The following is a 21897-nucleotide window of genomic DNA, read 5'->3' as shown; positions in this document are numbered from 1 at the left end:
ATGGTCTGTTTAGTTGTTATTACATCTTATGCATTTGTCTGATTATTTTTTTTTTATTTTTAGCAGGACAATGAAATATTTGCACCCTGTGTGCCATTGCACACAGGAGCCAGGCAGCTGGGAGCTGCTGCTTTGTCACTGCATTTGCCCTGCTGGCACAAATCAATGAAACCTCAGTGATTAAAAAAATCTTGTATTGACTGGTAAAAGAAAACATGCATTAACTTTGGCATTTCTTTCCAGCTGCAAATAAACAAATACAAAATGCCTGCCTTGTGCTATAATTTTCATTGGAAGACTGTTGGAGACATTTGCAGCTAGTCCTATGTAAACATCGGTAGATTGAGGGAGCACTTGGAGGTTATTTCCTGTAATAAATATCACAAGGACGTCTCAGAAAAGGACACTGGAATAATTTTTCTCTGAAAGTCATTTCTGTCCCTACTTTACTTTCATAGGCTTCAATTTTAATATTTTGAGTGGCCTAGACTTAACTTTTTTTTTTTTCCCCATTTATTTACCTTCTCGTTTGGTTCTCTCTTTGATAAGAAGAGACCACTTTTAGAGAAAGCAGAAATGATATGAAAGCCTAAGAATACTCTCTCAAAGTATTTGAAGTAGCCTTCCCCTTTTTGAGGTCCCTCTACATATGAACTTAAACTTTTGAGACCAAACTGCCATATGAATTGTTGTACTGATTGCAGATGGATTATAATGGCACTTATAGCAAGCATTTATTGACAGCTGGTTTCCAGTATGAATCAGGAGTTAACCAGGCATTGTCCAAAGGCAGACATGGTAATTTTGTTGCACAATAGAATCATAGAATCACAGAATAGTTTGGGTTGGAAGGGACCTCAAAGATCATCTTGTTCCACCCCACCTGCCATGGGCAGGGACACCTTCCACTAGACCAGGTTGCCCAAAGCCCCATCCAACCTGGCCTTGAACACTTCCAGGGATGGGGCACCCACAGCTTCTCTGGGCAACCTGTGCCAGTGCCTCACCACCCTCACAGGGAAGAATTTCTTCCTAATATCTAATCTAAATCTACATATCTAGACCAGGTTTTCTGCATTATTATTCTGGCTTTTTTTTTTTTTTTTTTTTTCCTGAAGACAAGACTTGGGACTCAGATTTTCAGTAACCTGACTGCCTGGGAGATCAAATATTAGATTCTCATCCTGCTAATGCTTGTATATGTTTGAAAGGGCTTAGTGACATTAGAGCACAAACTCTTGGAAATAAATCAGGATCCTTCCCTCTATTGTGAAGTATTGCTTTATACAGCCAAATAGAGGATTTGGTATTGTGGGTGATATACCTCCATGTTAAAATTGTGAACCCAAAATCCATGAAAACAGATAACCGAACTTGATTTGTCAAACTGTCCTCTAAATAACATCCTTGGCTTTATAAGCAAAATCTGAATATTGGTTTTGTATCACTGTATAGTTTTGATATCACAGGCTTTGCAGCTTAGTAATAGTTGCACGGTCTGACCCCTTAAGAGTGAAAGATTTCAGTGGTGATGTAGCAGGCTTATATCTCATTTATTTTGTTTATTTCCCAGGAAAGTTTAAAGGCAATTAATTTACACAGACAGCTTTAATTATTTATGATCTTGGCTTTGTTTGATCCTGAAGGCCAGACCTTGACAGCAACTGGACGATAATAAGAGAGCAGATCCAGATGGAGTCCATGGTTCTCAAAGGACTGCTCCCAAACACCAAGTATCAGTTTGCTGTCCGAGCAGCAAACTCCTACGGATCCAGCCCTGCCAGTGCACCGAGCGATATCATCCGAACATTCAGTGAGTAGAACCACCTTTTTGTAATTAAAGCTTTATAAAAATAAAGTATCCCTGTAAATAAAGTGTATCTGGAGTAGCCTGTGGAGGGCTGCGGGTGGAAAGAGTCACTCTCCAAGCACAGGCACCCCCAGTCTGGCACCTTTCCGTGGAGCTTGCAGCATCCTGTGAAAGTCAAGCCACAAGCACAGATTTTAAAAGCTCCAAGCAGAAGCTCTCATGCCATTTTGCTGCTCTGGAGGTCATCGTCAGATATTTTTGGATCGCTACTTACTGACTTTTGCGCTGGCTTCATGCAGAACCGATAAGGGAATATCATGGGGAAAAATGGGAGAGACAAGTCTATTGTTCATCTTTTCTTTCTGTTCTTTGAAACTCAACTGTATATATTACATTTATAATTTAAACAACTCTGAAAGACCAAAGCAAATCTATATGATTTTCTGAGGAGTAAGGCTCATAAACTATTATGTACAATCATGAAAATAATGATATAAAGAAGTAAACATCCCATTTTGATCAGCAAAAATATTAGGTGAAAATGCATTCAGATATACTTAAATAATCACAACTTGTTAATTATTGTATTCAAATTTGTGTAGCAATGTAGGCCATGCACATTGCAATAAGGGGTAGGTGCTGTGCACATCTCCTGATGGCCTTCCTTGGGATATAATCCGCTGTCAGTGCTAGTGTCTCTGTGGGCTGACTTTGAGGTATTGTTGCTCCTCATCACCCCCAAAGTCATAGCTGTATGTGCGATTCCCAACCAGGCAGACACAGAGCACACTGGAAATTGTACAAATCACGTCTCACACAGCAAAAAACCCCAGTGTCCCAAAGAGAGTCAATGCAGGGAGCAGAGCCTGGGCTGGCAGGGTATGGGGATGAACTCAGTTATATCCTTAACGTGCCAAACTTTTTGTCATGTTTAACAGGCCTCAGTACTTTTAAGTTCCAGTTTTGAAGGCATTTATAGGAGATAGAATACCACAGAAGAAAATGCCTGGATATAATTTTAACAGATTAATGAACTATAAAAAAGAGTAACGAAACTGACTTTGTTTTCTTTTCTCACCTGCATGCTCAATTGCAAATGATCTTTAATTAACTGGTAGAAAATGAGCAACTGATATTCAGGTAGGACTGTGAGCTCTGCAAGAAGTATTTGCATGCTGCAGAAATGTGGACCACATCCTTAGTGATCCACCAATTGAAGCCGCTAAGGATTTATTTCTAAATTGCCTCCCTACCTTGGAATCCTTTGTTTTCATTGACTCTTGTATGGCATTTCCATTCTTTTTTCCCTTCTGTCATAAATTCAGTCCCTTGAACAGTTTGCATGAGGTTTGTTATGAGTGCTGAACTAGTAAGTTTAACTTCTGAAGCAAATGTTTGTGAAAACCACAAAGGTGCAGCGTGCTCTGGGGTTCCTTGGTCCCTGGATCCTCAAAGCTCAGCTCCTGCTGCCTCAGGCATGCTTGTGTGCTCGTTGGTATCCTGTTTATCTTTGGCTGCATTCTTTGGTCAGAAAAGATAAAGCATTTAGCTCTGTTAATAAGAGTGGAATAGTCTTCATGCTATGCTTATTACTGCAGTAGTCTAGGAAAGGCACTTTGCCTTTGGAAACTTCCTGTTCTGCAGAGACCTATCAAGATGTCTATGGATTTTTGTCAGTAGAGTTTGGAATCAGATTCATGCCTTGTGTATGTAAACACTGATTTCTGGAGAGGTTCACGGGGGCATGACTCTGTGCCTGGATCAAATCTGCAAAGTGAATGTATTCTGCATGTTGCACTGAATGGGCTCAAAAACTCTGCGCAGGTCCATGCAGGCACATGGGTGCTGCTGTGGCCGAGAGGCTGGTCTTCCTGCACCAGCGGGGCTGGGAGTGCTTGGGGGACACCCTCATGAGCGGGCAGATCTCCTGCAGCTTGGGGCCATGTCACGTCCGTGCAGGCTCCAGCCCTAACCAGGGCACTTGTATTTAGGGCTACTTTAGCAAACTCTGGGTCCTTTGGCAACTGCAAGTGTGGCTCCTTTGCCAGTCTGCTCTTCAGTTTCCAGGGTGGATTTTGCAAATAGGCTTAAAACTGCAAACAGCCACTATCCATGAAAGCCTGTGTTATCTTGTGGATATCTGCCTTGATAACAACCAGCTTTTTGCAGAGCAAGGACTGCTGTTCAAAGGCAGTGCCTTTAGAAATAAGTTCTGTGGCTTTCTGGAAGCAGGAATATAGCAGCTCTCACGTGGCTTTAGTGATGATATCTGTGCAAGAAACTGGTTTGATGTTAACCAAATACACAAGTACATTCTGCATTAGTAGAAAAGCTAAACTTCTATTGTGAAAAAATATTCTTGATTAAAGCTGTGCATAGCCTGAACATTTATTTTCCCCCAAAACACTAAAAAACCCTGAACAGTGATTTAAACCATTGAAAAATGTAACAAGAAAAAAATCTATGCTAAGCATGAGGGCAACCACGTAAAACTCACTGCTAGTTCACATTTTGTACCTGCAGGTACCTTCCCCATCTAGTAGCCAGAAAGCCAATAGTTACCTTCTTTGGCTCAGTTAATCATTTGCTTCAGTTGCTCAGGTATAGACATTCGGAGGTCCTCTATGTCCTGTGGTTTTCAGCTGTCACTGAAGGAAGGCGTGTGCCTCCCGTGCATCTCCCAGACACCTGACAGTGCTCTGGGGGTGTCTCAGGTAGCGTAATGCATCTCAGATGACACCAGATGCCTGACTCTCTCAAAGTGCCAGCAGAGACCTCTTAGTCACCTACGGTGGCTGGAAAGGTGTCAGACAGTTGGCATGTCTGAAACTGAAATCTTTGCTCTTCAGGGTGCACATTGCAGGAATTACTACTTTCATTGTTACCATGGTTCCTCCTCCCATGTAAACAGTGAAACATGCCACAAATATTTGATGCTATTTTCTGACTGCCTGTATATTCCTCAGAAGCACCTGAAATATCTCAGGAAGCTGGCAGAAGTCCATACAATAGCTGGCTCCTTTGCATTACACTTATTCCATGAGTGCTGGCACTAAGGTCCTTAGTGTGTTTGGATTTTAAAAATTTGTAGCTTTATGCTTGTGTATCCTGGATTTTATGCTTGTTTTGAAATAGTATTTTTCTGATGCTTATTTTATCTGAAGAGCAAATTCCCAGCATTACCTCAAATGCAGGGGACCTTCAGGGTCCGTGTTGCATTGCACAGAATCTCTTGCAGTTCTTCCAAGCGGACTGAGACAGAGATGAGTCCTGCAGACACTGAGTCCGCGCTACCTGGGAATGTTTTCTGCTGTTTTTTATCTCATTCTTATGTGTAATTCTCTCACTTTGTTTTCAAAGGCAGTTGGCTTTGCAGTACTCTCGACTGCATTGTTTCAGATCAGCATAGGACACGGCTGGCTTTGTTTACTAAAATGTTCATCTGAAGAGTTGCTGACTGTATCACCTAATGTGACAGATCTCCCAAGGCCTGTGCAAGTGGAACATGCGGCCTTGATTATAAGGAGTTACCCCCTTACCTAGTAAAAAATACATGTTTGCTTTATGTTACATTGGTCCATTTTCAGGGAGAAAAGAGAGGGCAAGTTTCCCCAAGGGTTCTCATTTATTTGTGATTTGTTTTCTTTTTTTTTTTTTTCCTAGAAGGAAAAGATGTAATAAATAAATTTTTGTTGCCTTTCTTAACTACAGATGCAGGTTGTGGGTATTTCACTTACATGGTTGTTTTTTTGCTATATCAAATCTTTCAAAGTGTCATGGACAATTTACTTGAAAACAAAAGATTTCACATTTCAAGTTTAGTAACAACAAAATACACTGTCCCAAAGACTCAAACAAACAGAGTGTCATCACCTGCATCGCTGAAAATACCCTTCATCTCCTGGGGAAACAGATGGGGTTTGCACTGTGCCTGGAAGGTCACCAGCCTTGGGCTTTGCCAGACCAACAGAGGAAGCGTCTTCTGTTAAAAATACCCTCCTGCTTGTCTCCACGGCAAACGCGACAGAAGTGGCTGCTTAATCCGGGTACATCCTTTCCTCTGGTCCTGGCCATCACCGCCAGGCTCATACGGAGCAAAGCACTGGCGCAGGTGCTTAAATATTCTGCATGGTGCTTGAATGTGTCTGCTGAGTCTCGAGCAGAGGAAAAGGACAGTCCCTCGGGCCCAAACCTTGATGTAAATGATGGTGATGTGTCCTGGAGATAGCAAATGGAGAAGGTTTTCCACAGAATCCTTTCCTGCAGATCTCCAAAATCTTTACAAAGGCAGTGTTCGACAGGGACAAAAAGCAAGAGACAGGCCAAGCGATATGCAGTGCCTCACTGTGAGTCACTGACAAAAATAAAGTCAGATTAAAATGCCCCCAATGTATTTTGGATTTAAACCTGTGAGGAGTTCTGCATGAAGGCGATCGGTCTGTTAACACTTCCATTCAATCTGCCCACGTTGCGGTGCCTGGTGATCTACCTCCTACGCTCTCCTGTGTCTCCTGATCAGTACGCTGGTGGCCACCTAATGGGCAAATAAAAGTTTGTGTGGCTCCCGGTTTGAGAAAGATGTCTTTGGTATAACTTAATCCCTGATTATTTGGAAAGAAGCTGTCTAAAGTTCATGACCCTCCACAGGTGTTCCAAGTAATTATGAAACAGGATTATAGGACCTCGTAGAGGGTCTGAAATAGGCTTCATCTCCTTGTACACTGAAACACTGGTTTAATGAATTATAGCACACTTATATTCTCTGTAGTCATTGTTTTGGTATTTACTTACCACTTTGCTTAATTGTCCCTGATTTGCCACTCATTATCAGATGAGCTCTCCACCACAGCAACATAATGCTCTTAAGAGATGGGCTTGTGTGGGGATTTCTCTGCAAAAAAAGACCTGTTAGCTTCTCTGCTGTTTGTTTTGTAGTTTTATTACATCACATCACATGTGAGTATCACGTCACATCCAGTGAGCAAACACCAAATGTAGGGCAGAGCAAGGCAACTGAGAAGCCAGTGGGCTGTTAGATGATCTCATCATTTGTGTGTATACTTACCTGGGTAAATTCAGGCATAGTCAGAAGAGAGTACATCTCCATGACTTCATTGCTTCTGGGTGCGTTATGTGTTACCAAAACTGGTCACAGGTCAGCAGGTAATGTAGTATGAGCTGGCTGAAACTCAGACAGAGCGAGAGGGGAGCAAAAGCAGGGATTTGGGGCTGTGCTAAAGATCTGTGGATATTAGGACACCTTCTGAAAGTACACTTTTCCTGGTAATGCCAAACTTACACCCTGAAGGTCTTTGAAGAAGGGCCTCAAAGCAGTCTTTTCTACCAGTCACAATAAGCTGCACCTTCTTTGCCCTCTCCAGGCTGTAAATGTTGTCCCAGTTCAATAAGGTGAAAGGAATGATTGTCTGGTTTAAAATAGTGGGTACATTTTGTGTCCCCAGGTCGTCTGTTGGAAAAGTGTGGAACATTTTAGTCTGCCACATGAAAGAGGCACACCTTCTGCTTGGGGAACTGCTTGTTTCTCCTAAGTTACCAGATCTCATTGCAGCTGGTGGTTATTGGTGTAGTTTAGTAGTAACTCCATTCAAATCAGGAGAGTTACACTTCGGTAAAACTGGCATGGCATTAAAATCATGTCTATACATGTAAGCAATTGTGCATATCTGAATGTGAATTCAAGACATAACATTTTTCTATGTGTTAATATGAAGATACTTCATTCTCTGTATTGCTTCATTCCTGCTCCTTATTGAATCTAAATCCCGTTAAGCCAATAGAAAGTTTGCTTGAGAAGAGAAAAAATGTGGCAGAATTTGGACTACAACAGATGTTTATTTTGTAACGTGTAACCTCTAAATCAGGAAAATGAGTTTGTGTATCACAGCTTGTTTGAATACAGATTAAATTGTTTTCCCTGACACATGATTATGATTTTTTCCTTTCTTTTTCCCCGTTTAGCTTTATGGTTTTTGTTACTCTTAGGTAAATGACAGTTTCATCTGTTAGAAGAACTGAATTAGTTCTGAAGTAGTTTCAGACACACAGTATAAAGGCAACAAGTAATATTACAGATCTGACTTAAAAGCAACAGTATTCCACTGAACTGAAAATTGCTGCATCTGCTGGGAGCTGAATTAGTGCTAGACTCTGCTTAATTTGTATAAGTTCTGTTAAACTGTAAGCCATGTTTATAATGTTTGTGTTTGAGGTTTTGCACATTGAAATTCATTTGTAGAAATGCATGTCTTACAAAATCACTGTTGCCAAAGAAGGAGACTCTGATGCAGTGATGGATGGAAGAGGTCAACCTTGCAGTCGGATTGGGTGATTGTTATAGGTCCCTTCTAACGGAACTATTCTATTCTATTCTATTCTGTTCTGTTCTGTTCTGTTCTATTCTATTCTATTCTATTCTATTCTATTCTATTCTATTCTATTCTATTCTATTCTATTCTATTCTATTCTATTCTTCCTACCTGGAGTAAAATTATACTGTGATGATGATTAACCTGAGTGACTGTACAATTGAATACTAGGAGTAAGATGTTTTGCCCACATTTTGATAATACCTATTGTTTTCCATAATGAATGCAGGATTGGGACCAGTTCGTAAGTGTACGGTCTGTTTTTCCAACAGTAACCTTTGCTGTGCATTTACAGTCGCTAGCAGAGATAATCTGGATATAGTTTGTCCAGTTGGCCTCATCTCATTACCAGTCACAAAGCTGTGAGTTCTCTGCTTAGCTCAGTTGGTAGAACTCTGTGCTGAATAATTCTGTTTATTATGCAGTTAAATTGCATTATTTACAGACTATTAGTTATACATGTTAGAGTGGAAAGTTTTATACACATTCTCTCCCGGCCTAGCATGTTGTTTTGGTTGCAAATGAGTATTACTTCTACTCATTTACCTCTGATTTTTCTGTATGCTGATGTGACATGTAAAGGCCATTGATAAGTAACTCCCACAGACTGTACGGTGGGCGGCCGATTAGCCGGCCAGGGCACACATTCATATCTGGTGCACATATGCTTGATTTCATAACTGTCTGCCAGGATTTCTGGGTTGCAGTCACAGCAAAGGAAGAGAGTAAAAGTGCTCTCCTGCCTGAATCAGGTCAGTCATGTTTGTACATGTTTTTCCCAGGTGCTAAGCTGCATTTTGAAAAATAGCCTAAAAACACACTTAGGATGCTAATTTCAGGAGCATTGGAGCCTGTGGAGGCAGATAAAGTCCTAAGCAGAGTGTGCCAGAAAAGCCCTACCTAGAAGCATCTCTTTTGCTGTTCCAGTTATTTGGTTGCCAGTAGAGCAGATACAGGTCTGTGTATTTATAAAAAGTAAAAGTTTGATCTAAAACCAATAAAGTTATTAAAATGTTGTCCACGCTGGAAAAGTTCAGAGCCGTTGTCCTGGAAGATTGATGGATAAAAGTAATTTTGCAGTGGGAGAACTGATCTTTGCCTGCTTTCTTTGGGAATCACAGTTAGTGACTAAATAAAGGTATTAACTTTCTTTAAGTTGCATGTATATCACTTGGACAGTGTCCCCCACCTTCAGGCTGACGGTTGCATTGTTTGTACAGGATGAACATTAACACCACTTTAGATTTCAGTGTGGCAAATCAACAGGTGATAAGATCTAAGTTGCTGTGTGTAAAAAGAAAAAAAGAAGTGAACCAAATATGCCAATTGTGTCTTTTTAGGCTCTGAGGAGCTAGGAAGTGGAAGCTATGGGCATCAGTACATCACAGACACAGCGACTAGTGATGATGATGGATTTGATATTGATGACTCAGACTACGACATTTACATAGAAGAGGTAAATTTCAAGATTCCACTTGGGCATTTGTGTTTTCTTCATAATCTCAATACTTTAAAGTGTCTGATCTTGTCAGGAAGTTTAATACCTGATACTATATGCTCAGATATAATCATATGGTTGTTTCTTTTTCTTTGGTGAGGATGAGTTTGTAACCTCAGATCTGTATCATGGAGGGTATTCATTTTATTTCTACATAACATTTTAGATTTTACTGAATTTGTGTTTATTTCTTTCCAGCTCAGACCTCTTCCTGCTATCAAAGGAGGCAACAGAAAATTTCTGGTCGAAACTAAGGTTACGCCAGGGTCTAGTTCCAGGCTCCTGTCACGGGTCCTTACAACCACGTCTGAAGCCACTACTTCCACTCCCACCACCACACGGCCTTCAACCACAGCAAGAGCGACTACAGCTCGGGCAGCGAGGAGGGGCGGCACGTCTTCTGCAACGCGCCTCTTTGATCTCTCCTGTGATGAGGCCATCTGTTCTGCAGACAGCTTTTGCGTCAATGACTACGACCAGGGTGGCTCACGCTGCCACTGCAACTTGGGGAAAGGAGGAGAGACATGTGCGGAAGGTAGGTTTCTGCATGCCCACTGCTGCTGGCTTCTCTTTGCCTGAGGCAAGGAGCAGCTTCGTGATGAACCAACCAAAGTGCTCTTTGAGAATAGCCAACTGGGCTTAAAGGATCCCTAAGGACAGCAGCAGCTTCCATGATGCAGTTCAGACATCAGCCCCTTTGCTTCTCTTGCTTCAACTAGGTGTGAAGAAGTTATTCTTTAATAAAGCTGAACACAGACCCTGTGCAAAGGTGCAAAGGGGAGGTTAATCCTCCTTCCCCCACCTAGGAGTGGGAGGGTGGTGGAGCCAGGTATGTTTGTAAGCCCCCAAGCCTACAGAGTCCAGCCATGCCATCCACAGCTTCCACCAGGGACATTCAGCCCCTCTTTGAACATTGCCTTTTGCCTAAAGCTGAAGCCCTGAACCACCCACATTTCCAGCGTGGTCCATTGGATGATGCTGATCCTGCAGCAGGCATGTGAGACAGACCCCCTTTGTAAAACCATCTCCAGAGTAGGCTTTCCCCATGGTCTGTAGGGCAGAAGTGCTGGAGTACTAGCCCCAGCACTCATGTCAGGCAGCCTGGGGCAAGGGAGGAACAAAACCCCCTCCCCAATTCAGAAAGCATAACCTGAAGCCTGAGTCAATGTAAGGAGGTGTGGTTGTCCCAGTCAGGATCTGCCACGCATCCTTTAGCCTCTCTGCAGGGCAGCTGAGCCAGGGCAAGAGGTCACTGAGCTGCAGGAAGCCATCCTGCTGCTCCCTTCCCTTGCCACCTTCCTGTCCTTTCTCTCTGCAGACCTAACCTCACCCTTTCACTGGGTCTGATGTTGAGTTGATCACCTGGTGAGCCAGTCCAGCTTGCTTATCAGGCCATAAGCAGGTCACTTCCCCCCCCCCCCCCCCGGGGTTGTTTTTCTTCTGGTTTGGTAACCAAGCAATCAGATGAATGCCAGAGCTTGTGCAAAGAAAGTGTCCTGTTGCCTGTACTGATGCTGTCCCACCAGCTAAAAAAGAGCTGGTCCATCCCTCTGCATGCTGATCTGATCTGCCAATGCCCTGCCACACCGCCGCGCATCAGGGACACATATTTCTTCTGCAGGCTTGCGTTAGACATTCATGATGCAGTGTTGTGTATTGGGGCTACAGACACTGAGGGGGTTTGATCTTCTCCTCTCGGTGCTGGAGTAAAGAGGGCTTGTTCTGAAAACAATCTGTTGTGACTCAGCCACATGGGACAGCTGCAGATGTGATTTTTGGCCTTGATCAAGTATGAAGAGAATTTATTTAAAATGACATAGCTGTATACAGCTTGTAGAGTGGGTTTGTTAACGTCAGTCCAAACCCACCATTTTTCACAAGGGAATGTGTTATTCCCTGGTAAGCAGTAGCATCATGTACCAATATTGCCTTGTATTGAATTTCTCCACAGCAGCCAATATTGTTAAATAGTATATTAATCTGAATGAAAACAGACGTTTCTTTACAATCAACAGCTGCATGGCGCTCTAGTCCAGTCAGTTCTGCTTGTGATCAGGGCATGATTTAATTGCTGTCTGCTGTGGTTGCGTTCAGGTTTATAGCAGTGATTCTCTTCACCTCAGCCTAAAATGTATGCCTTGCAAACAAAAAAGTGGAGAGAACTATATTCAGATCCAAATATGCAAGAAAAATTCACTCATTATTCAAATAGCAAAGAGGAATAGGACTCCTTCCTTCCTTCCTTCCTTCCTTCCTTCCTTCCTTCCTTCCTTCCTTCCTTCCTTCCTCATTAGACTTAAATCCACTGCAAAAATAAGAATTCAGGCCTGAAATTGTATCTGTCCTAAGTGCTTCTTAGGAAAATGAGCTGCACAGGTAGCAGTAAGACATCTCTTTGATTTTCTTTTTCTATGCTGGAGCCGGGATGGTCCTCTAACATAAGACAGCAAGGGATGAGGACTGATAATGCCAGCTGACAAGAGCAATGCAAAGGGCCACTGTTGTAGCCAGGGATGGAGAGATGCCTGCAAGGACCCTCTTCTCCCCAACACTCCCTTTACTTCTGCCCTGAGCTGACTAAAGGGAAGCGCTGGAAGCTGCTGGACTCCTAGGAGCCATCCAAGAATTCTGCAGATGCTGGACGCTGCAGCTATGGAGTGGCACTGACTAATGCGGTGTGGAGTCTGGCCACATTTTCTGCATATGTTTTTATAATCCTACAAAGCAGAAAACTACTTTGTTGCCTCTGTGTTAAATGAATTCTTAAAAGGAGATAAATATAAAGTAGATGGGTTCGTTCTTCTGTAACAAGAATGAAAATCTGGAGAAATTTCCACTGAAACCGACGATTAAACTGTTGAGCAGTATTTGGCCCTCGGTATCCTGTTTCTTTCCAAGTTCACTAGGTCCTTGGGAATAAAGGAATTAGTTGTGAAAGGTGGTGGGAGGACAAGACAATAGGTTAACTGATTGTTGACTGCTGCCAACTAATGGTTGTCTCTGGAGGAACTCTGTCTTGCATTTTCACCTGATGTTATCTAGTGCTGAATGTGTATATTGATTTTTCTGTCGGAGAAAACTGCTAAATAACATGCTTCTGCATTTGCTTTTCAGATATTGTTATCCAGTATCCTCAGTTCTCTGGCCATTCATACATTACGTTTGAACCACTGAAAAACTCATATCAGACATTTCAAATTACCCTTGAATTCAGGGTAAGTTTAAGCAATTCCAATCTCACAAAGTAGCTTAAAATTTTATTTGCTTAATCTGCTGCTGTGGACAGTAATAACTTAGCTTCAGTATAGCTTATAACATAATTGTGCTGAGCCTGTACATAACCTTCATCTCTAAAGATCTGGCTTCACATTCAATGAACGCAATTCGAGTTGGTAAACTGAGCTAAAATATTTGCATCCATTATTGGTGGTCAGTGCATGTGAGAGTCCCTGGGACTAGTAACACTGGCGTTGCAGACTGGTGGCAATGTACATTGGCAAGGTTATAGCTGCCACGTGAATGAGCTACAGGCTGAAGCACACCTGGACGTTTTGTGAATTAGAGTTTGGAAGTGGCATGTATTATCTTTAAGAAACTGTGATCTTGTTCTTTCACTGACCGAAATATTGCCCTGTATCTAGAGTTTCTTTCCTACCCTGCAGGATTTGAGTGGGCACCTCTGACGTTTGGCACACTGGCTATTTATGCATGCAAGATACTGGACTACTTAAACTACAGGCCTGAAGTGGTGGGATATATCCCACAGTGACATGTGTTAATGCTGTCTGTGTGTTACGGACAGAGCTGGTAGGGCTGCCCATAGGGAGGATGCACCCCTGCTCCCACGTAAGGCAGATTCGCCAGCCTCACAGCCTACGTACGAGACTGTCACTAGAGCAGCAACAAGCTGTTGCCTCGCATGGTGATCTAACACTTGTCTGGCAATTCGTCAGCTTAAATTGCAGGGTGGCTGTGAAAAGCTACGGTGTCAGCTGCTATGCACATACAGAGAAATCCTGCCTGCACAGGTTGTTCTGCTTGACAAGTGTGAGGCTCACTGAACATGTGAAGCAGGGTGTGTGTGTTCATGTGCTGTAAGTCTCATGTGTCTACACATAGAAAACTTGCTAGGACATCCTTGCTAGACTTTGTGCTCAGAGGTCTCATATGGGACGTGTCTGACAGTCTTTAATACTTTCAGGCTTGCTTTTAGGTCTAGTAGTGCCATACTGTAGGTAGAGGAGATGTTCTTAAACCATTTAAGCAGGAAGGCAATATTTTTCTAGGATCTTCAAATGCAGGATTCAAAATTGATCAACCAATTTCTGATTCTGCAAGTTAAAAACCCTGCTGGAAAAATGCTGTCCCTTTTCTGGAGAAAAGTCCCTCAGTGCTGCTTGCATTTATCTGTTACTGTGAGCCTTAGACTTTGATTTTTCATATTGATGCTGTGATTGCAGGCTGAATCAGAAGATGGTTTGCTGCTATACTGTGGAGAAAATGAACACGGTCGTGGTGATTTTATGTCACTGGCAATCATCCGACGTAGCATCCAGTTCAGGTAAAATCTCCACCCTAAATCCGAAGTAAAGAGAAGGGGCCATTGCTGCCTCCTGGGACTGCTGTATGTGATGAGTATCTGCTGTGTCTTTGACTTCTGACCCATGCAGTGCACAAAACAGGCACTATTGCTTCATTTAATGGTTCTTCGATATTTTTTTCTCTCATCCTTTTGTGCATGGACATGTGGCCTGTTGAACTCTTTTTACTCACACCTTGGTGTAAAGGCAAAATGATCAGTTTTCTTCAAGGCATTAGTGCAGCGCTTGTTGCTGTGTTATCAGAAATGGCAGTGAGCCACTGCTTTTGCTAAACTTATGCTACATCGAGCTGTGCGTAGTCACTGGTTTTGCTTCACAGCAAAAGGACCTGCAGATAACGTAGCAAAATAAAGTATTTAATGTCAGCAAGTGGCCTGGAAGTTCATCTTATAACCCTTGTTTAGATGAGAGTTGTAGGCTTTTAAAATGAAGATGGAGGGGCTTTCTTGCAGTCCCATATATAATGAAGCACGTGAAAGAGTATCTCAAGGATCCCCTTACCTGGGAGAGTGAGTCCTTTGAAAGTTGGGAATAACAAAGTGGGTGATGTGCCTTAGTTGTGTTTCTCTTTAACTGCACTGAAGAGCAATCAGAGAAAATGGTACGTTTTGCACACATTCAGCACCAGAGACTGTCCTGGAGGTCTCCTTATCAATCAGTACTGAGTTTCATATAGAATTGCAGAATTATTAGTGTAGCACTGCCTTTCACCAGGGAGCTAGAAAAATTCCCAAGAGAAATTGCTGTGATAGCAGGAACTCAGGTTGTAATACTTTCCATCCTGAAACAGTTTTGGCTGTTGGCAAGCTTTGCAGTGCACTTGGTACGTTCAGAGAATGCAAAATCTTCTCTGCGGGAGAAGGACAGATAATGAAGTTTGAAAGAGATCATATGTAGACCTTCTGTCTAATTTTCCTTTGGTCTGCTAATATGCAGTGTGAAACAGAGAGGTTCCCAGGAGCAAAGGGAATATTTGGAGTCTAAAAATTACTTTCAGTTATTTGATTAATGTAAGATTGTCACCTTGCCCTCTGTCTCACACTCCCAGGTTCAACTGTGGCACTGGAGTTGCAGTCATAACAAGTGAAAACAAAATCAGGCAGGGCAACTGGCACAGTGTCACATTGTTCAGAGATGGTATGAATGGCTGGCTTAGGATGGACAATGATGCTCCAGTGACAGGAAAATCTCAGGTAGGTAATCCTGCACCTGCACCTTGACCTTGGGCTCTCTCAAGGTTATGATGACATTTTTTCTTGCTAACAGAAGTCAGATCAGATTTAAAAGGTAAGTTTTTATTTATCAGTGTTGGGGCATTTAGTGAAACAGGATCAATGTACAGATTACTCATCCGCATATGTAGTTTACAAATCACATCATAGATAAATATCCCAGTGCTGAATCCCATCATAGTTTACCTGTTGTCCTCCATGCTTGCTCTGCCACCCTCCTGCTACAATTTGCTAGTCTCAGATACAGGCTGCTGTTAAAAGTTTGCCAGGTTTTACAGCTGCTGTCCATGATTGCTTTCATTTTCAAGCCTCAGAGAGCTGCTCTGCTTTCTCAGCCAGAAAAATTAGATGCATATGTGTATATGTATATATATTTATGTATAATATCCATATAGCCACACAAGGTTTGTGTACAGAGTATAATTACGTGTATGACATAGACACAGATTTAAGCACAGTAATGGAAATAGACATTCTGCATTGACTTTTGTTAACACCAACAATTTCATGTGAGGCCACCAGCGTAAAATATAGTAGAGGAAGTTGTCTTGACTTCGCATCTGTTGCCAGGCCAGAAAACAGAAGTGAAATTAGGGCACAGAAAAAAAAGATAGTTGCAAATTGTTACCAATGTCTTTCCCCTTCCCTTTGATAGCCACTATTAGCATGCCATCCCTAGAACTGAAAAAAAGCAACTTCAGACATCTTATTACTTTACACTTCCACGTGCAGGCACTGAAGGAAAAAAATGCTGTGCATTGAGTTCTTATCAGCTGGAGATGACGGAGGAAAGGATTTCAATGCCTGTCACGTGTTGCTAGGTGTTACCAATGCTGTGAGGCAAAGCAAAGGGCAAATGTGAATCAGTAGAGATATGTCCAGTAGAGACTAATGCCATTGCACAGCGCTTCGGTAGGATGGCATCTGCCTATGCAGGGCTATGATCATCCATAGCCAAGAAAGATGAAGTTGAAGGCGAAAAGGTGCAACAAAGGGCTAGTAGGAGGATTACGGTTCAGAGAGTCTATTACAAGAAGAGTTTGACTGTGGGGACACATTTTTTTCTAGCTGCAGCTACAACAAAAAAAAGTTAATTGCTCCAGGTGCTGCTCTCCACCAGAACTTGCTGCTCCCATAGTATTGTTGCTCCATTGATCTCCTCCTTAGCCCTTCCTAGTTAGAATGACCTGGATTAAGTCATGAGGTCAGCAGAGTGGTAGTCTTTGCCACTGACCTGGTTCATTTTGACTTGGACAGCCTATAGAGTGCCTACAAGAGAGGTGGAGCTTGGCAGACCAAGGGGGGCAGGACCATCAAAGGGGACAGGAGATGGCAAGTGGTTGGAGGTGGCTGGAAAGCTGTGTGCCCACAGTCCTGGCATATGTGTACCATGAAATCCTGTGGACATATGAACTCTCTTTAGCCGCAGGCTCCACCAGAATTATTTTTCCCTGCTGAAACTGAGATTTGGTGCGTTTCGGCAGTGCACTGTGCAGCGAACACCTGTAGACTCAATAACCTGGCATATTTAGCCTGACAAAATACACTTATGGGATTATAATTTATTGTTATAAACACAGTGGAAGCAGGGCAGGGGTGAAAAATCCAGAAAGATTTTAGGCTAAAGGTCAGTGCAGTCAGAAGAACACATTGGTAAAAGCTGGCCATGAATAAATGTGGGAATTTTGAATGTTTTCTTCTAAAGGGCAGTGAGGTTTTGAAACAACCTTTGAGAAGGAGCCAAAAGACTTATATTCTGATCACTTTATGGAAGGAATTATGACTCAGGAGTTTGATTCAATGGTCCAAAAAGTTCTGTTTAGGGTTTTTTTTGTTCCTTCCTGTGCACTGTAGCAGTGCTAATAAACTTATATGTGTACATTTCCATAAGCAGGTTAATGCAAAAAAAAAAAAAAAAAAAGAAAAAAAAAAGATGGGGAGTAAATTTAGCACTGGCAAAGTGAGCAGAACCCTACTGAAGTCATAATTTTATCAGCTTTTGCTTTGTCTTTGTTTTTACTGTTGTTTTTTGTCATTTCATTATTATTCAACGCATTAAGCACTTGCTGGGTTCTGTCCAAAAGGCAATATCACATTGGTCTGGGTCCCCCAGCACTTAGATTTTAGAAGACAAACACTTTTGGCAAAAGTAAAGGAAGTAAAGGAAGAAATTACAGCAAAAGACAGATCACAATCCCTCCTCAGAACATAGTGATTTTTAAGTTTTTTATTGTCCTGTTAGTAGTCCATGTTGTCATGATGGATGTGGGTGCAAAAAGTAATGTTTGGAATGGTAGACTGATTGGAGGAATGACTAATGGAAAGGAATTACCAATGAGCAACCTACATATCCCCTGACACAATCCATTGTGGAGAAAAAAAAAATTGATTATACCCAGTGTGGCTTAATTAGTTTTCCTGTGTTGTGTCTGTTCTACATCATGTCATGCTCTGTTTTCCCTTCAGGGCCAATACAGTAAAATTACGTTCCGGACTCCCTTCTACGTTGGCGGTGCCCCCAGCGTGTACTGGCTGGTCAGAGCCACAGGCACCAACCGTGGGTTTCAGGGCTGTGTCCAGTTGCTCAGCATCAACGGAAAGATAATTGATATGAGACCCTGGCCATTAGGGAAAGCTCTCAGTGGTGCTGATGTTGGTAAGTGTAATGGCATGGGGTCTTTAATCAGTGATGAACCAGGGGTTACTTTTTGCCTGTTGAAAACAGTTGAGCAATGGTCCAGGTTTGAGAATGGAAGGCGCGGTCTCTGTTTTTGGCATGGTATTTCTCTGTGTCTTTGCACATTGTTTTTTCTGGGTCTATAGTAGGAGTGTTTATCACACTGTGTAAGTAAACAGTGCTGTTTAGTATATCACAACCCCTTGTGGACACAGTTATCCTGCACCATAAGTAGTCAAACATTTCTCATGGGCAAACAGGAACCTCAGTGTTGCCGATATAATTACGTCTGCACCAGTATTTCTGCCAGCATCTCTCAGGATGCCTCTTCATTCTCCTGACTGACAGAGTCATATCATCAGAAATCAATAGTATGTACACCGTGTTTGTATTTAAAACACTGCAGACCCAACAAAATGTGTTTTGCCTAAAGGCATCGTTGCACTTGTCCAAAGCAACGCAAGGATCTTTCAGAACCACAGCAGTGCTGTGGCCATTACAGAGGGCTTTTCCCCATTAAACCCCATTACTGCTGGGGCAAATAGGCTTTCCTGTCAACCATCCACTGTTTTCATTTCCAGAGTCACAGTATGTTTTAAAAATACCATGGAATAAATTCTTTCAACAGCTTTATGAAGTGATATCATAACTTTATCTCCCCTTCAGATAAAAAAAAATGGAGAAGTAGGGAAGTTAGTTAACCAGTCCTGTTTATTTATTCATCTTTATTTAATCCATGTAACGGGCACTTGAAAAAAAAAAGGGTAAAAAAAATCCTCGCTTTAGTGACCTCCCATTCTCAACAGTTTAAGAGTAAACCCAAGTCAGAAAGCAAGTAGTAAAGGCAGGAAATAGATCCCGTATCACTGAACTCTCTGTGCCATGCTTCAAACACAAAGTCATCTTTCTTCTCTTCTATAGCTGTGCATTTGGCATCCCAAGAAGGAAGTGATTAATGAGAAACTTCCTAACAATTGCTCTGTATTCTCTAGATACCATGACCAAACTTCTGTGCAATACAGGGGGAGAAGAGAGTGGCCCAGGAAACAGATGCTGAAAAGAATAAGACTTCAGAAGCAAAGAGTAATTTCACGATAGAGTGAGAATCTATGGAATTTAGATAGATAGATAGATGAAGGCCCTGCTGAAGATCTGTGAGCCCTAATCTCTATTGCCTTTTGGGTTGCAGCTAACTTCATTCCCACCCATGAATGCTCCAGATACTACTACATTAACAATCAACATCAGCGAAAACAAATGCTGGGTTCTGCCATGCGTGACTCAAAACTGAGTGATAGAGCCTTACTGTCCTTACGTGACTGCACACACTTAAATGAAACTGTACCAGGAGAAACTTGCAAACAATATGCCATATAAATTAAGCTTAAAATAAATAAATTGCAAGTGACCTCTACTAGTGTTTAGGGATGGTTTTTGCTAGCCAGTCTTTTGTTTCTTTCCTGTTGGCATAGCGAGGGGTGCTGTGGTACATGGACCACAGATTGAGGGTGGGGAGGAGAGAAGTCCATCCTGCCCCTGCGCCGTCTCTGTTGGCTGCAGCAGAAGTCCCACCAGACCGTGAGCTATGGGGCTGACAGGGGAGGCAGCTCGTGGTTCGGAGCAGGCACGACAGGACCCTGTAGTCCCCCTGCAGCTTCCATCCTTGCTCACCTGCCACTGCAGCCAAGCAGATGCAGCCATCAGACCTGTGGTTTGCCTTTTCGGTGTAGTCACCTGTGCTGGCCCGAAGGCTGTGACAGCAGAGTGATCAGGATGAACCAGTACATCAGCCATTTACATCTGCATACTTCTCTGTGCTTTGCTTTCTGACTGTGGGATGGGAAGTCAAGCTGTAAAGCTGGTGCTGTACTAACACCAGTACCTGGTCTGGAAATCATCTTTATGGTTTACATCAGTGTGCTATATTTAAACAAAACAAAAAGGGCATATCCCCTTCTTGCAGTAGTTTTGCAAGACTTCTTTCAGTCATCTCAGTTAACAAAACTGTTCTCCTGTGTTTATTGTCATGTCTGCCACACGACACCTGTGTCATCTCAGAGGTGATATTTCAGTGTGCCTCAAAATATGTGCAGTTCTTAGTTTGTCATAACCACTTTGCCCTTCCAAATGACGTGCTTACACTTGTACACCACAAATGTCTTATTTGGGCTTTCTTAATGTACAAGATCAGTTTGTTACTATCAATGAGGGGAGAATTATTTAATCGGAAACTAAAATAAAGTAGAAAGTAAACAAGAACTTCATCAGATGACCATTGCATAATCTAACTTTATAGATATCAGTTTTAAGAAGTAAATAAGTAAATTATTTGTTCTATAGCAATTTCAGCCTAATTCCAGCAAGAAGAAATCATCCCCTTGTTATTATAGTTGATCTGCCAGCATAGTAGAAATGCTTCTGTAAAAGCCCATGTGCTGATGATATGGATCCCTTTTAGTGCAGACAAGAGGCCTGACAACCTCATTTTAGTTAATAAGATTAGTTGATGATGATTAACACCTTCCATGCTTAGCATGGCATGAATTTACAGTGAACAAAGAAGCACTTAAGGTAATTGAAATTAAACAAGTCACAGTGCTTGTAAACAGTCTGGAGAGCTTCCTATTTTATGAGAAAATAAAGATAGGAACAAGAGCAGAAGAAAAGGAATCCAGGGAATGATTGAAAGCTACAACTGTCATGGTTTGTTTGTAAGGGCTAATTTTTGCTGTTTTTAAGACTTCTTGCTGGTCTGGTACTAAAAAAAAGTGCTAAAGATCAAGTTACCTTGTCTAAATTGCACACCATTTGACAAATTGAGAAAGAATCTAGACAGGAGAGAAAATTGTATTGGTTAGTAGCAATGATCAACAGCCAAATAAATCTTCTTTGACAAACTTCTCTGATAAATCAATGTTCGGGCTCTGTGTTTAGGTGAGTGTAGCAGTGGCATCTGTGACGAGGCGTCCTGCATCAACAGCGGTACCTGTACTGCAAGCAAAGCAGATTCATACATTTGCCTTTGCCCTCTTGGATTTAAAGGCCATCATTGTGAAGAAGGTGAGAGGATGCTGGGCTGCTTATATTTCTTTGTACATGTTATATAATGTTCAATGTGTTTTCCACATAGTGACATCCAAGGAGGTCTCATGCTATTACACCGACAGAAAAGAGTACTTGTTACTCATCTTTTTAAAATCACATAGTGAAACTCTCCCTCACCATTCACTTTGGAGCTACATCCAGCTCCTACACAATCAGTGATTCTCAAACCGCTTTGCTTATTTAAACTAACTATAATTAAGCATCTCAAACTTACTTTTCAGAAGTTAAAATAATGTACCACTCCACAGCCACGCATTAACTCTAAAAAAATCCCCACTTTTCTCCTAAAAGCAGTGTCAGTTGTATAATCTGAAATGTAAAAGACCCAATATCAATTTCCTGCTGAAATCACAGAGATACAAACAAATAGTCAAATACATACAGCATTATTTTCTGTGCTGCAGAACTTTTCATGCCAGCACTCATTGTGTGCATACTTGCTACTTTGAAAAACACTGTGGTGAATCATTAAGGAAAAGGAGCCCAAAGCTTTATAATACAAATACATCCTTGGAAAAGGAAGGCATAAAGGAGGGAAGCAGTGTTGACTAGGATAAAAAAAAAAAAAAAATAATTTGGAAGATGAAA

At 41.9% G+C, this 21897-nt stretch overlaps 1 protein-coding gene across 1 annotated transcript in view; it reads left to right on the top strand.

Moving 5' to 3' along the window:
- Positions 1-21897, top strand: part of EGFLAM (EGF like, fibronectin type III and laminin G domains) — a 73492-nt gene that overhangs the window by 32210 nt on the left and 19385 nt on the right. Inside the window, exons 7-14 of the mRNA XM_075740432.1 lie at positions 1647-1813; positions 9537-9652; positions 9893-10229; positions 12809-12909; positions 14155-14255; positions 15344-15488; positions 17994-18183; positions 21139-21264. Of these exons, the coding sequence (XP_075596547.1) occupies positions 1647-1813; positions 9537-9652; positions 9893-10229; positions 12809-12909; positions 14155-14255; positions 15344-15488; positions 17994-18183; positions 21139-21264 (1283 nt within the window). The remainder of the gene's footprint in view (positions 1-1646; positions 1814-9536; positions 9653-9892; positions 10230-12808; positions 12910-14154; positions 14256-15343; positions 15489-17993; positions 18184-21138; positions 21265-21897) is intronic.

Source organism: Balearica regulorum, chromosome Z (genome assembly GCF_011004875.1).
Source record: "Balearica regulorum gibbericeps isolate bBalReg1 chromosome Z, bBalReg1.pri, whole genome shotgun sequence".
Lineage (NCBI taxonomy): Eukaryota > Metazoa > Chordata > Aves > Gruiformes > Gruidae > Balearica > Balearica regulorum.
This window is presented reverse-complemented; position numbering and strand designations above follow the sequence as displayed.